The 16,137-nt window shown below is 37.3% G+C and overlaps 1 protein-coding gene across 5 annotated transcripts; it reads left to right on the forward strand.

Annotated features, from left to right (window-relative positions):
- Window positions 1-537: 537 nt before the first annotated feature.
- LOC104085553 (oxysterol-binding protein-related protein 1C) lies at window positions 538-14,192 on the forward strand. Of its 5 annotated transcripts, none has more exons than XM_009589613.4 (10): window positions 542-1,355; window positions 2,258-2,614; window positions 7,847-7,946; window positions 8,490-8,938; window positions 10,693-10,848; window positions 11,411-11,578; window positions 11,793-11,933; window positions 12,727-12,954; window positions 13,352-13,459; window positions 13,857-14,192. In XM_009589613.4, the coding sequence occupies exons 1-10, from the start codon at window positions 753-755 to the stop codon at window positions 14,016-14,018; spliced, it is 2,472 nt and encodes an 823-aa protein (XP_009587908.1). In that variant the 5' UTR covers window positions 542-752; the 3' UTR covers window positions 14,019-14,192. The 5 variants fall into 5 exon arrangements, 3 of the variants coding, with proteins under 3 accessions (XP_009587908.1, XP_009587907.1, XP_009587906.1); XM_009589612.4 differs by having other exon boundaries at window positions 544-1,355; window positions 8,493-8,938; window positions 13,346-13,459; XM_009589611.4 differs by having other exon boundaries at window positions 545-1,355; window positions 13,346-13,459.
- Window positions 14,193-16,137: the final 1,945 nt, after the last annotated feature.

Here is a 16,137-nt window from a genome sequence, read left to right on the forward strand (position 1 = left end):
TTTCTTTCATATCAACAAAATGAATACTTTTTTCATGACGTAGAAAAAATACCTTCTTTTATTTCAACAAAATAAGTACTTTATTTTCATGATGTCGAATGATTTATTTAACTAATCGTTATTGACAAAAATAATCAAAAATATCTGAAAATAAAAAAAATACATTATCACAATAGAAAAAATAATAAATAAAATTTATATCAATAAAATAAAGGACGATAGTGAACTTTTTTTTAGGTATTACAATAAAATAAAAAAAAGTATTTATTTTAATAAAATTAAAGAAAATACTTTTTGTACTGCAGAAAAATAAAGTATTTATTTTGTTGAAAAAGAAAATAAGAAAGTTCTCTAGTCTAGTGAATCGGTATGCACGGGAGAAACCATTTGCTCTCATCCACGTGTCGCCTTTTACATCACCCACCTTTCACTCTCTCCACACACAACCGCCGGCATGACTTACAACTCACACATTTCCTTTCAATAAAATTTAAAACTGCCCCCTCCCGCAACTCTTTTTTGACTTTCCCCAAACAGGCCCCCCAAGGCGTTCTCTTTAATCTTCTCCTGCCACGTCAGCATTTCTTGTCGCTGATTTCCTTTCCTTCCTTTTCTTTCCGTTCAGTTATTGTAATTTTTGTTTGTTACGGGAGGAAAAAAAAAGAAGTTATATGGAGTATATATTTATAGAGTTTTATTATTTATGCAAGTATAAAAGTATAATTTTGGAATACTAGTATGATATATGCTAAATGCATCCATTTTGCTGTGTTAACAACAACAATCGCGAATCCTCACCGTTACCAATGCCTCCGCCTCCGCCGCCGGTGGCGGAATCTACTAGTAGATCGGCTGACTTACTGAACCGCTCCTCTAGCGGGAATAATTACAATTACAATCATAATAATAATTGGAGCGCGAATAACTCGAATCATCATCTTCGTCATCGGAGTTTGACAGAGTCATCATCGTCGTCAACGGCGGCGATTTTCACATCTCTATCACGGCCGCCGTCGATGAGGGAGGCGATTCAGTTGACGTGCGTTGCCACTTCCGCCGGCGATCAAGTGAAGATCAACGACATCGTCGGGAACGGTATATCGGGAATTTTATACAAGTGGGTGAACTACGGCAAAGGATGGAGGCCTCGTTGGTTCGTGTTGCAGGATGGAGTTTTATCTTATTACAAGATCCATGGACCGGATAGGATCGTTGTGAACTCGGAAACTGAGAAAGGATCCAAAGTTATTGGCGAAGAATCGCTTCGGAGAATCTCGAGGACGCGGCCAAATAAGATTACTAATGTTTCTACTTCTCAGGCTCGCCGCAAGCCCGTTGGTGAAGTTCATCTCAAGGTTATACTTCTACTACTTATATATTTCAGTTACCGGTTTTTTACCATGTTAATGAATTGTTTCAAAGTGCTTTGTGGAATTCCAATTTTATCGGATGTCCCTAGTGGAATTGAAGTTTAGTTGTTACATGCTGAGGTTTCTGGAAAGAAGGAAATTACAGAAGTGCTTTTTTTCACTGTAATTAAATATGTTTTTTAATTACAATGATCATCCTTACTCTTATGAGTTTGTTGAAGAAATTGGAGATTCAGTATCCTGACATATATTAGGTGCGAATGCAGAGTTTGCTTGACATAGGCACTGCGCCTCCCTTAAGCCGTGCTTCTGGGTAGGCAAGGCATGACCTCATTACTCATGAGTTCTATCTTGAATGAGTGGTACAAAACAATAAATAAATTGGCTAAGAGATATATTAATTGTTAAGGAAAACATTATGAATGAACTTGTAATTTTTTCTCACATTATAGATATATTTTTATTTTTTTCTTCATTGTGCCTTTTTTAAACTAAAGCTTATGCTTTAACTGCGCTTTGTGAATAAAGCGCCAATAGACCCGGAATGCTTTTTAAATTCTTCGCCTTTGATCACACTAGTGGGGATGGGAGGATGAGGCAAGACTACTCCTTTGAAGAAATTTTTAAAATTTTCAGCACTTTGAAGGGTAAAATCTGGATTGTTAAAAGTAACCTCTCACATCCTTAGAAAACACTCTTCCCCTAAAGTCTGCCCCTTATTCCCTTGTACGTGGTGTTCATTTTGCTTAGTCTTATGGTGGTGATAGTTTCTTTTCTTTTGGTCAATTAGTTCTTTGCTTAATTTTTCTAGATATGCACTTTCTCTGAACTGCTAACCTCTTTATCGTGATTACATATCTTTTTAACAATTGAGTAGTCTTTGCTAGGTCTCGTCCATCCGCGAGAGTAGATCAGATGACAGGAGGTTTTCGATTTTCACTGGAACAAAGAGGCTGCACCTGAGGGCTGAGACTAGAGAGGACAGAATAGCATGGGTGGAAGCATTGCAAGCTGTGAAGGACATGTTTCCCAGATTGTCCAACAGTGAGTTAATGGCTCCAGTGGACAATGTAGCTGTCTCAACAGATAAGTTGAGGCAACGGTTGTTGAAGGAGGGTGTGAGTGAGGCTACTATTCAGGACAGCGAGCAGATTATGAGGAATGAGTTTGCATCTTTGCAGAATCAACTGATGGTACTTAAGCAGAAGCATTGGCTGCTGATGGACACCTTGAGACAGTTAGAGGTACCTAGCATGACTTGTAGAAAGCATCAGTATTCTTTTTCAGTTGCTTATGTGATTCTGAATGTGAAACCGCTTTGAAATCTTCTCAATTGATTGCTCTTTTGGTTGGTGGCTAGTGTCTAACTGACTGTTATTCTTGAGATTTTTTCAGGAATACCGTAATAGTACTTATTTTGTTTGTTATCTTAAAAAGATATGTAATCACAATAAAGTGGCCCATATTGATTTTTCACTTGTTCAATGATAAAGTGGCACATATGTTGCTCAGTTGTACTTAGTGGCAACTTTAAAAACAAAGGATCTGAGAAACAAAATTGGGCCTATTTCTCTTTATGTCACCAGATGAAAGAGAGTGTCATGCTTGTGATGAAGTGACTCGTTTGTGGCTATGCTGCCTCCTTTCTTGTTCATGATAGAGTTTATGTTTTGTCTCCTAAACGAAGATACTGTGTGTCATTTGTTTCTTATTTGGTTCCTTCACCTAGAAAAACCTGATTTACTGTTTTCTCTTTTTAAAAGTTCTCAAGGACGTTTAAGCTTATCACATGCTACCGGAAACAACCTCTCTACCTTCTTGAAGGTAGGAGTAAGCTCTGCGTACACACTACCCTCCTCAAACCCTACTTGTGGGATTACACTGGGTGTGTTGTTGTTGTACATGTCTCCTATGTATGGAGTCTTTATTACTGTTATTGAGTAGAGGCACCAAAAGGACAACTGATACACTAAGCTTTCTCTATGCGCGCGGTCCAAGGGAGGCCGTACTACAATGGATGTACTGTACACAACCTTCCCTTGCACTTCTGCTGGAAGTTGCTTTTATGGCTTGAACCCGTTGTCGCTTGGGCACGTGGAGGCAACTCTTATGTTGCTTCAAGGCTTCTCTTCTAGTAGAGGTACCAACAACAATAACTACACTTCAATCCCAAGCAAGTTGGGCTCGAATATCTACTTCTCACTTTCTATATCACTCCATTTGGGCCCGTATCACACCAATATCATAAAAATTAGTTTCTCTAACACTGAAGGTTCTCTATATTTTCTATTGACATATTAATCTCTCATTGAAAAACTAAAAGATTCCTACCGAACATTGGATTGGAGTAGAGACACCGTGAAATTAAAAAAAGAAAAAGTTTCAAAAAAATCAAATGGATCTGACTTAGAGGCTAATAGCTGGAGCCATGGAAACATTCCCTTCCAATACATGGTAAGGCTGTGTATAGCAGGTGAATGTATAGTGATATGCTCGGTTGATGCGATGGACAATAACATCTATAGATGTTTCATTAGATACCAAGCCATTTTGCTTGCGGCATTACGTGAATGTACAATTTGGCCTTACCTGGTGTCCTCCATTGACCTAAAGGAGCTGAATTGAAGAGGATCTCTGATTATGGAGAGAAGGGGAGGAGGAGGAAGAAGAAAGGGAAGTGACGAAACTTACCTGTAGAGCACTGCTGCTTGATCTGGGAAAGAGAGAGAGACACTTGATGCGTTTTGTCTTAGGATGGAGAAAGAGAGTATGACAATCGAAGTGGACGGCCCTTCAGTTCTTACAAGTGCGGAATTCTGATTGTTTTGCGAATTGGAAACTTTATTAACTTGTGTTAGGAAGGAGAAAAATAACAGAGTTTTGATGCCTTAATTTGACCATATTTATGACTGTCTCCTCTTTCCTTCTTTTTAAGTTATCGACCCTATCTTCCCCCTTTTCTTTTCCTCCTTTCTGTTGTCTTTCCATTTGTGGCGAAATTTCCTGCATTTGGATATGCTCCCTCGACGCCATATCATTTGTCCTAGTTAAATGGGCACATATTTTTAGAGTAATATATTTGAAATTATAGTCGTTAAGAGAGATAGGGATCCAAAACTAAAGGATAAAGGTTAAGTTTCGGTATATGAATTTTTTGAATATTAAGGAGACGTGATGAATAGTCACACTCTTTTAATCTTTAATTATCTAACCTTAATTTACCAAGAAAGATAATCAACACTATCAATCAAAAGTCTTGATGGGCATACCAAAATACTTTGATGGTTTCAAACAGAGCTGACAGTAGATAAGTTGCATTGTATTTCAATATTGGTTGAGCAACATGTCCAAAAATACTAAATTAAAAAAATAAAATAATATTAATGTCTACATCTAGAGTAGGAACCTCATCGTTTACCTACTGGATTTCTGTAATCGTAATGTGAAATACTAGATGAAGAAGCTAGATGAGACATCTATACCTCATTTCAGGGCTTGGGTTTCATTCAATCGAAGAGTTGGAAACTTTTGGTTTTTAACAAGTTCATTGCCCCCCTCCCCCAGAGAAAAAGTATGATAAGATTTTTTCATGTTTTATCATTTAAAAGGAAAATTTCAGAACATAAAAGTGAAACATAATCAGGCATTAGTAACCGAAGTGGCACTTAGTTAAGTTACAACTTTTCCTGAAGGGATGACAAGTACAACAAGAACAACAACAACAACAAATCCAGTATAATCCCACATAGTGGGGTCTGGGGAGGGTAGTGTTCCTTGTGGAGATAGAGAGACTGTTTCCAATAGACCCTCGGCTCAGAGAAGCATAAGCAGCACATTAAAGAAGAGAAAAAACAAGAATCGCAACAGTGAGAAGCCATGTAAAAGCAGCATAAATAACAACCAAATAGTCAGGAGACCGCAATGAAAGAAATGACAGGTAGTCATAGAAATCTAATGCCAACAGAATACTAAAGTACGTGCTAATACTACCGGTATGACACGGAGAGCACTAAACTAACTACCCTACTACCCCAATCTTCGACCTCAACACCTTCCTATTAAGGGTTATGTCCTCGGTTTGCTGAAGCTGCGCCATGTCATGTCTAATCATCTCACCCCAATTCTTCTTCGCCCTACCTCTACCTCTCCTTAGGCCTTCCAATGCCGACCTCTCACACCTCCTGACCGGAGCATCAGTGCTCCGCCTCCTCACATGTCCAAACCATCTAAGCCTCGCTTCCCGCATCTTGTCCTCAATTGGAGCCACACCCACCTTGTCTCGAATAACTTCATTCCTAATCCTATCTAACCTTGTGTGCCCACACATCCATCTTAACATTCTCATCTTGACAACTTTCATCTTCTGGACATGGGAGCTCTTGACTGGCCAATATTTAGCCCCATACAAATAGTCGGCCTGGCTACATCTCTGCAGAACTTACCTTTGAGTTTTGCCGGGACCTTCTTATCACACAAGACATCGGAAGCAAGTCTCCATTTCATCCATCCCGCCCCAATACGATGTGTGACATCTTCGTCGATCTCCCCATCCCCCTGTATAATAGACCCAAGGTACTTAAAAGTTCCTCTCCTAGGGATGACTTGTGAATCCAACCTCGCCTCCCCTTCCACTTCCTGAGTCATCCCACTGAACTTACACTCCAGGTATTCCGACTTAGTCCTACTCAACTTGAAACCTTTAGACTCTAGGGTCTGCCTCCACATCTCTAACCTCGCGTTAACGCTGCCTCGCGTCTCATCAATCAATACAATGTCATCTGCAAATAACATGCACCATGGCACCTCCCCTTGGATGTGGCGCGTCAAGTATACCCGAATTTTTAAAAAATTGGAGGAAAATACGAACTTGCTCGGTATTAGACACTTGTTTTGCAAACTTCCTATTAGTTTCGTCGTTGGATGGGTGTGCAGTTGGATATATGCACTATAAGGTTGATGTCGGTATTTCTAAAGTTTTCTTACTTACTATGTCTACTGCTCTTGTATGTCTTTTAGACTTCCTCTCATATGCTTTTGACGTTATGGGCATGTTAATGGTCAGTAAACTTATTTGAATAAACTGTAACGATTCTACAGTAGAGATTTTCTTATATGCAATATCTGGAATTTGTTACAGTGACGTGCTGCGTAGTTGGGATGTCCATTCAAATGTTTGATCCGTTCTTGATGTTGGTGCAGCCTTCAAAAATAAGGAATAGAAAAAGAGGTGTAGTTTGCCGACTACTACTCTGGTTTTTTGTTCTTCCCAAAGACAAGAAGTTTTTCTTTCTCTATTGTTCTTTCATCGTCTTCTTGGACAGACTTGATTTTTCAATTTTAGACCAACACCTTACACCCACCCCTCCTGCAGGTTGCTGGTCTTGTTGCTGGATATTTGTTGTGTCCTAGCGAAGTAGTTAAACCTAAGTTGCGCAGACTCTTCATTTTTGGTGCAGCACCTGTCTCGACACGGGACGGGAGCGGGATACGTCCCGGATTCGGTCAACTAACTTTGGATACTTTGACCTGTGTCCATCGACAAATTGTGGGGGAAATTGAGATGTTGATTTCTCAAAATTAAAAATAAAACAGATTTAAGGCATGAGAAATGGCATACCTTTAATATTGTAGTACTTTTGTCTCATATTTGCTGCTTTATGTTCCAGAAAAACCAAGAATTCAAGGGGTCGTGTTCTGAGTTCGGACTTATAGCTCTATTTTTTTATAATTTTGAGTTTTTTTAGCTGAATCCCCGCACCTGTATCTATACCTGGATCCGCACCCCCGAATCTTAAATTTTAGATTTTGCCGAATTTGACACTTGGATCCGTGCCCGTATCAGATGCCCGCACCCGAGTCCGAGCAACTTAGGTTAAAACTCATTGCCCACTTAGCTTTTCAGATTTAGTTCTGATCTTTGGGGTTTTGATTATTATATTATATCTGACATTGGAGCTATTAACCCAAAACTCTTGAGTTTTCCGTCTTTAATATTGACCTCCATTTCTCTAGTGACAAGCAGCATAGAACTTATAGAAGCACCCAGGGATGGAATAGCTTTGATACTGTTAATTTGAGCTAGAAAGAAGAGAAATATGTGCTAATACCCGATAAATGCCGAATATTTACCGTTTTGTTTTTTATCCTCTAGTGAATTTCTGCCAGTTGGATTCAATAGGATAGATCCACACCGGAGTAAAGTCATTTTCTCTTTCGTTGTAGTGTGGGATTTGTGGTGGTACAAGTATTTGATCTAGATAATTCCGTCACAGTTTTACTTTTCTGTGAACATTCTCTTTCTCTTCCCTTTACATGTGTCAATATGACTTCACTATATGTAAGATGATTTGCTTCAGCAATTCATCAATTGAAAGATGACAATAACCACTTCACTTGATCAAAAAGAAAAGAGAAAGAAAGATGACACTAACATTATTGGCCACCAGAAAATAAGGTATTGGATCTTCGTTTTGCAGACAGAAAAGGTCGATTTAGAGAATACCGTGGTTGATGAGAGTCAAAGGCAGTGGAAAGATGTTGGGCCATCTACTAGATTAAGGCAGGATAAATACAGTGGTATGGCTCGATTTGTTTTTGTCTTCGTTTTACTTTGTTACATATTGTTCCAAATTGTTGCCATTGGTAAAACTGAATCAAGATTGTCATACTTTTTTTTCGTCTTAAGATTCCTATTTTTCAATATCTATAAGTGCTACTCCATTTGTTCCATTGTATATGACACTCTCCTGCCAGTCTGCTCCAAAAGAATGGCAAATTCCTCTATTTGGAAACTCTTCAACTTCAAATTTTCCATTTTACCGTTAATGACACGCTCTTATAGCCATGTAAATGACATGGCATTATTTAAGAGCACAAGTTTTAAGTGGACTTTTGGTATGTGTCAAAAGTCTTTTCTTTCTTATACTTTCTTCCTAGTCAAACACCGCCATATAAAATGATACATGGAGAGTTTAAAAAATTTGAAAGGTTTCACATCCGATGTGATTTGGTTTGAACTTCTGCAGATCAAGAGGATCACTGTGGTGTGTGCAGCTTGGATATATTTTGTGTTCACCAATTTTATCCTTACCTTTAAATCCTCTTGGATGTTTGTTCCAGAAGCAAGTGCAAGTGAATCGGAGGATGACAATGAAAGAGTTGATGCTGCTGAGGACGATACTGATGATGAAGAGAATGCTTTTTTTGACACTAGGGATTTTCTTTCATCAAGTTCTTTTAAAAGCAGTGGTTCTGATTTTCGAACATCATCTTTCTCTTCAGACGAGGATGATCTGTATGCATATGCATCTGATGAAAGTGTTGACCCTGTTATTAGATCTGCTGGAACCAAGTTTCCTCATGTCAAGCGTCGCAAGAAATTGCCTAATCCCATTGAGAAAGAGAAAGGAGTCAGTCTGTGGTCGATGATTAAAGACAATATCGGGAAGGATCTCACAAAAGTCTGCCTCCCTGTGTACTTCAATGAACCTCTTTCTTCCTTGCAAAAATCGTTTGAAGACTTGGAGTACTCATACCTTCTTGATCGGGCTTCAGAATGGGGAAGAAGGGTAAGCAAACAAGTTCTCTTCACCGTTTGGATAGATTTGTTAGAATTATTTGGATACAGTAATTCGTCCTATGTTAGTAAAAGTAATGCATCTTCATCGTGTTAAAATTATTTGGGGCATTTTTCTGATGCACAGGATAATCAAGACGTGGTTCTTTTATTACTTTTTACCTTTCACCACAAATTGCCTGAACTAAGCCAAAAGAAGGATAATAGCATAGATATTGTATATATTTTTTTATTCTCGTTTGCTAAATGCTTGAAATGATTTTTGGCCACGATCTTCTCTCCTAGTTGTACGATATTGCGTTCCAAATTTTTGTGCCATCTCTGATGGTTTTGGCACTGGTATTGCTTTGAAGTTTTAAGACACTTTAAATTAATTTCTCGCACATGCAATAAAAAAGGAGGAAATAAATCATGGTATTTAGACAAGACGGGGAGGAGAGGGGTTCCCTTGGCCCTCTGTATTCTGGTGCTGCACGTATTTGAACCCATAACAATTTTGTAAAGCTTCATATGTTCTTGTTTGCAACTTCTTTGGTATTATTATGTGTACTAAGCACTGCAATTGCAGTGCAATTCTAGAACTCCTATAGTTCAAGCCTAGTATAACCACTGGTGTGTACCTATCTAATTTATTATTCTGTTTCACATTTGTCATCTATTTGATTTTTCTATATTCAAAGTGATTGATAGCAAATAACTTTTCTCTCCCTCAAATTACTGGAGCTTCTCTTTCTCAATCTGCCTGAATATCTTAACCTTTTGCTTCTGCAAGTATTCAGAAAATATATTATTTTAGCTTCTTATAATAGAACGGAAAGGTGATAGAAGTTTCATAAAAACGATCCAACTTTGTTTGGGTTGAAGTTTGTTTGATTGATTGATATATATTTAATCTGCTAAGAACCCATTTCTTCATGTAGTTGGAACAATGAATATAATGTGGCTCTACCTTAGCTTAGGAATAATCTATTCGAACTTCCATCTCTCATTGTCCATATAGCTGTAGCTGATTTTGCATTTATCTTTAACTAGTATGGGATAACTGCAAATGTATTCTTTGAAAAGCTTAATGGTGATCTTTCCACTTTGCCGCCCGGATCTTCACGATATCCCATTTCCTCTTTCTCTTTTACGAGGTGCATCGTCTGTTGCCTTTTTTTTTTCTTCCATTGATGAACTAAGTGACCTTTTTCGTTTCTGAAAAAATGCAAGTATGATCATTACATGGTCACTGGCATGACACATTGGTATCTTCTTGAACTCCCTTCACTCATAGGTGAGCTTACAGACTTTTGCTTTCTTTCCTGGTCTGTTGGCGTATGTCTCTGTAGCAAGTGCGGTTATGTTTTTATTGGTGTGTTCATACAGCTGTCATGCCATCTCAACTCTGAATTGATGCTTATAATAGTTGCTCACTTTCAGTTGTTTTTTCTGGCAAGACTAATGGTTAGCACTTCTTTTCATCTTTCTTCTTATTCACCATTATTTACAAACTTTTACCAGTTTTCAGGTGTCATTGTCCTCATCCTAGTACCTGTAATATGAGTTTGTGCTGTCTACGTTCATTGTAATTGGTAATTGTTAAAATAAAGGAAAAGATTCATCACCATTTTGAGTGCTTTTCCTTCGTCAAAAACTTTCTAGTGGTTTTCCGTCTTAGTTGCCATTTATTCACATAAGCATTATATGTTAGCCATTTTGCACTATCTGTGCAAGGTTCTGATTTTAATCTTATGTTATTGATAGGGTGACAGCCTGATGAGGATTCTCAACGTAGCAGCATTTGCCGTATCTGCATATGCCTCTACTGAAGGACGGATTTGCAAACCATTCAATCCGTTGTTAGGGGAGACTTATGAGGCTGACTATCCAGATAAAGGCCTCCGGTTTTTCTCAGAGAAGGTGTCATTTTGTTTATGGAATCAGTTATCAGTTTCTTATACTTTTTCTCTCTTCAAGGTGTTCTTCCTTAGTTTCTGATTATGGCGGAGACAATGGCCATTACGAGTTTCCAACCTATCATGGAATTGATGTTTATGGAATCACTGTGTCTCTATTAATGCTTTTCATTTTTCCTGTCTTTACATTATTTTGATTTCCTGATGCAACTGTATTCGTGGAGGTGCTTTGTGGTAATTAAGTAGTAATTTTTGTTAGTCTCTAGTTGAGAGGTCTTGAGGAGGAAGTTTGGGAGACTGGTGGTGTTAAGTGTGGGTTACTTTCCCAGTGGCTCTTTTTTTTGGGTGACATTTTTTTTAACCCCTCCCTAGGAGCTCCCCATTTTTCTCCCTTGGTGACTCGAACCCACAACCTCAAGGTTGGAGGTGAAGGATGCTTACCACTTGAGCAATCCTCTCTTGTCGGGTGACAGTTAATTTGCAAGCAAGAGTCTGTAGCTTGAAATGTTTCCAAGGCTGCTAGAGAGCATGTCGCTGATGTCTGATATATTTCTCTCCTTGTTTAGGTAAGTCATCATCCCATGATAATAGCATGCCATTGTGAGGGTACAGGATGGAAATTTTGGGGAGATAGTAATTTAAAAAGCAAATTTTGGGGTCGCTCAATTCAGCTGGATCCTGTTGGTATATTGACACTTGAATTTGATGATGGAGAAATCTTCCAATGGAGCAAGGTATTTGCATATGGGCACTTGAATATTTATCCTCTATTTAATCATTACATAATGATTAAATTTCTTATTTGTCATACTCATCTATAAATCTTCCAATGGAGCAAGGTATTTGCATATGGGCACTTGAATATTTATCCTCTATTTAATCATTACATAATGATTAAATTTCTTATTTGTCATGCTCATCTATAACATGGGAATAATCTTGTAATAGGTAACTACATCGATATACAATCTGATTTTGGGAAAACTGTATTGTGATCACTATGGAACAATGCGCATACAAGGAAGTCATAATTACTCTTGTAAGCTGAAATTCAAGGAGCAGTCAATTATAGACCGGAATCCCCATCAGGTTCTTTCTATTCTCGGCATCCTGCATGAAAATGCAAGAAACCTCATCTTTTGATGCTTCCACTCTCTGAAGTTTAGCATTAGACTATTATGCGAACAGAATGGTAATAATCCAACATGCTGTGGATGTATCTTTATGAAAAATTTTCCCTAGCTTGAAGTTATTGTGAATTGGGCTATGCAGCAAAAAAGATTAGAGTAAAAGCAACATTTGTGTAGGTGCAATTCATGTGTGCTCAGAGAGTTAATCTGATAAATAGTTGGTTCATTCAGATTTCCTGCTTTGTGTTTGGTGCAAAAGATTCCTTGTAAAATTTCCTTAGGTAATTAAACCCAGTGCTCTTTGAATTGTTAACATTTTGTAGAAGAAAGGGCTAACACAAAGATGCTACGATGTTAGCTGATTTAGTAAATTGAGTCTGTAGGAAAAAACCGAAAGAGTTTCATGTTTAAATGCACAAAATATTTTTTCAAAGCTAAAGCTGGAAGTAATCAATATGCTGTTCACCCGCAGAAGGAGAGGAGAAAAATGAGACACCTATGCTAAATGAGACTTCTGTGGCTTGCAAGTCATACTTACAGGAAATGTAGACAAAGTACTAGGATCCCAGTTGCGCCTCACTGTATCTTTGATGTCTGAAGAGGTTTCTTTGGTAGTTTCTTGATTTTGCAAATTCTGTATAATTGACATGAGGGATGTTATCCCCTTTTTTTCTTCTGAAATGGTTTATTGTATAAGTTGGACTGATTTAGCTTCAGACTGAGCATGCTGCTTTTAAATTTCCTTTTTGCAGGTACAGGGGATAGTCCAAGACAGGAGTGGGAAGACAGTAGCTACACTATTCGGGAAGTGGGATGAGAGTATGCACTATGTGAATGGAGATTGCTCCATAGGAAAAGGATTTGATTCTGTCTCTGAGGCTCATTTGCTGTGGAAGCGGAGCAAACCTCCCAAAAATCCCACTAGATATAACCTGACACGCTTTGCGATTACAATGAATGAGCTCATCCCTGGATTGAAGGTATGGTATAGATCTATTTTCTTTGAATGATCACCTTCTTGGGGAGCTAATTTGTTGGCACTGATTGTTACTGATGGAAATTCTTAAAACCCTCTTTAGTACCTATTTTGTTAATCCAAGTTTAGGTTTGGTTTCTAGGATGCCTGCTGAAACTTCATCTTCAACTCCCATTGTGCTTCATTGCAATGCACTAGGAAGTTTTCAGGCTTTAATTTAGCTTGCATAGTTGTGCTGTTAGATTTGTGGCCATAGAATAGTAAAGCAGTAGTGATATAAAAGTATGTGTAATCATCTGCACACGTCATCTGCTCTTACCTTAGTAGATAACTTTAACTCTCCACATTCTTTCCGTTCCTGGATGACCTTGGTTTTAATATAATTTTATTTATAGGACCAGCTGCCACCAACAGATTCTAGACTTAGACCTGATCAAAGGTGCTTGGAGAACGGCGAGTATGACAGTGCTAATTCAGAAAAGTTGCGACTTGAAGAACGGCAGCGACAGGTAACTTTAACAGCCAATACTCTTCTGTTCAAAGGTGAGATTCATGACCCGACTAGTAAATGAGAGGAAATTCTTTTTTCCTTGTTTGTTCATTTACTTTTGAGAAGAGAACTGTATTGCAGTTTGTTTCCAGTTTCCTACCCTTGTGCCCATTGTTGCTTCAGATTTCTACCCACTGAATTCTTAACTAATGTTCTTAGAATTCTGAACAAATCTGGGCTCTTTTATTTAATAGATGTTAAAGTAGATGATTTGCGTTTTTTAGCTTAAAACTTCTGTTTAATCCTGAAAAGGGTGCATATTCTAGTTGTTGGTTCTAAAAATGTAATAGAATGCGTAAAGTAGCATTTGTTGTGTGTCTAGTTGAGCAAGTCAAGTTATTGTTACTTATTTGCAGGCTCGGAAAATGCAAGAGAGGGGTTGGAAGCCGCGGTGGTTTGCAAAAGACAAAGGGGGTGATACTTACCACTACATTGGTGGTTATTGGGAAGCAAGGGAAAAGGGCAAGTGGGAGGCATGTCCTGATATTTTTGGCCATATCCCTTCTGATCAGATGTAAAGAATGAGTGAGCTCTAGCCATTTCCGGCTTATTATTTCATTTCTTGCAAATATTTTACATCTCATTATACAGTAGTGGAAAAGTTTAAATGAGCTGCAAATTGTCCATGACATACTTGTAAAGTACTTTGAATGCCTTGACGTAATAAAGGTTTTATTCTTTTTCCTCTTCCATTCTCGATTTTCTTTCTTTCACATTAACAACCGTGTCATGGACAAGTCTTCATGGGTGTACGCTTGGGCCCGCTATACAGAGGCGGAGCCAGGATTTGAAATTATTGGGTTCGGTATTCTATTCTTTTTAAGTTATTGAGTTTTAAATTGATAATTTGTACATATTTAATAAATTTTTAATGACAAATATCAAGTTTGGATCAAAGTAAATAGGTTGGACGGATTTTACAGTCTTGACAATGGAGTTGGATTGTTTGAGGTTCCAACGTGAGCGTGAAACCAATGATAGTCAGCGTATTCTCCGTAATGTGTGCGTGGCATGACACCTCTACTGTTTGCTGCTGCCGCGCGATATTGTTGACGTACCACGTGTTGGAAGGTGATCTTCAATCCCTTTGGACGGCCGGAGGGGACAGGTGGTGCCTAGAAATTGATTAAGGCCGTTTGTGGGGTCCGTTAAACAGCTAGAACACGGGATTTTAAACTTAAATGGACCCACACAGACCTTTAGAGGCGCCAACTCAGCAATTGCTTCATCACAGTGGAATCTGTTTGGCCCAACTATTATTTCAATTTAATCCCGTTACGTTTATTTAATTCTGTTTAGTAATAAAAGCACATACATTTAATTAACTTTACATTATTTGTCCAACAACTGAACGATTTCAATTTTAAGAACTACAAATTAATTTCAAGTACTATCTCTATTCCCAATTTATGTTCAGTATTCAGAGTATCAGCCGGATATATATTAAGCATTTAAAAATAAAAGTTACATATTTAAAAAATACATAAAATTTACTATAAGTGAATGTAGTTAATAACTAACATATAGAAAAAGTTTGAACAAATTTATAATTGAAGAAAATATTATTTGATTTCCCAATAGTAGTACCTTCACATAAAGTGAGACGAATGGAGTAATAACTTTCATCTCGACCTAAATCTAATCTTTATGTTTTCCCTTGATTGGTTCAAAATAGTAGCCATATTAGAATAAAATTATTAATATATATATATATATATATATATATATATAGTATAGTGGTTAGACAGAATTGAATTAGTTGACTCCGTGCTTAATAAAATCTTTACTTTTTTTTTCCTTTGTGTTTTTATTTTGCTACAGAAGGTATGTTTTATATATTAACTAATCATTACAAAATGTGTTCCTTTGAGTTTAAAAACATTTGTTCAAACATATTTAAAATTTCCAACGTTGAAAATTCTAGACTTTGATCCTTTGTCCCAAGAAAATCCCATGCATTTTTTACTTTTACAATTTACATTCCATAATTTGAGCCATGCATCATAAAGGAAAATCAAGAATAATTAAACGTAGTAGTTTTTTATGAGGAATTTTCAGAAATCACTATTGTTTAGTGGCTATTAACTTCCTATAGCTACTATTCAGTTGTTACGGTAGTGTATTAACTGTATTTGCGCTACTGTATTCATGAATACAGTAGCAAAAATCGCCTAAAAAATAGGGGGTTACAGCTGTACGCGACTGTATTCACATGTATTCGAGCCATGTATTCATGAATACAACAACAACAATCACCTTAAAAATAGGTATGTCCAGCTGTCTAATAACGGAAATAGAATCAATTCGCGTGATACACTCCTAATATAACTCAACATAATCAATTCTAACACGCCTCATTATCAACCCAATTAATTAGAATGACTTTTCGGACGCTAAACACAAATCTACTGCCTGTAGTAAGTTGTATATGTTGTATTTACCTGTTGTATTTAGTGTGTTTCAATATTTATTTTTTACTGTTGCATTCATTAGATTCAATGTTTATATTTATTGTATTCACTATTTTGTTTTCAGTGTATTCAAATGTATTTGTATTAACAGTATTTTAGTAATTTCTAATACAAGTTATTACTGTTGTATTCAATATATTTCATTGGTTGTATTCACTGTATTTCT

The sequence above is a fragment of the Nicotiana tomentosiformis genome, chromosome 4 (assembly GCF_000390325.3).
Source record: "Nicotiana tomentosiformis chromosome 4, ASM39032v3, whole genome shotgun sequence".
NCBI classification, from domain to species: Eukaryota; Viridiplantae; Streptophyta; class Magnoliopsida; order Solanales; family Solanaceae; genus Nicotiana; species Nicotiana tomentosiformis.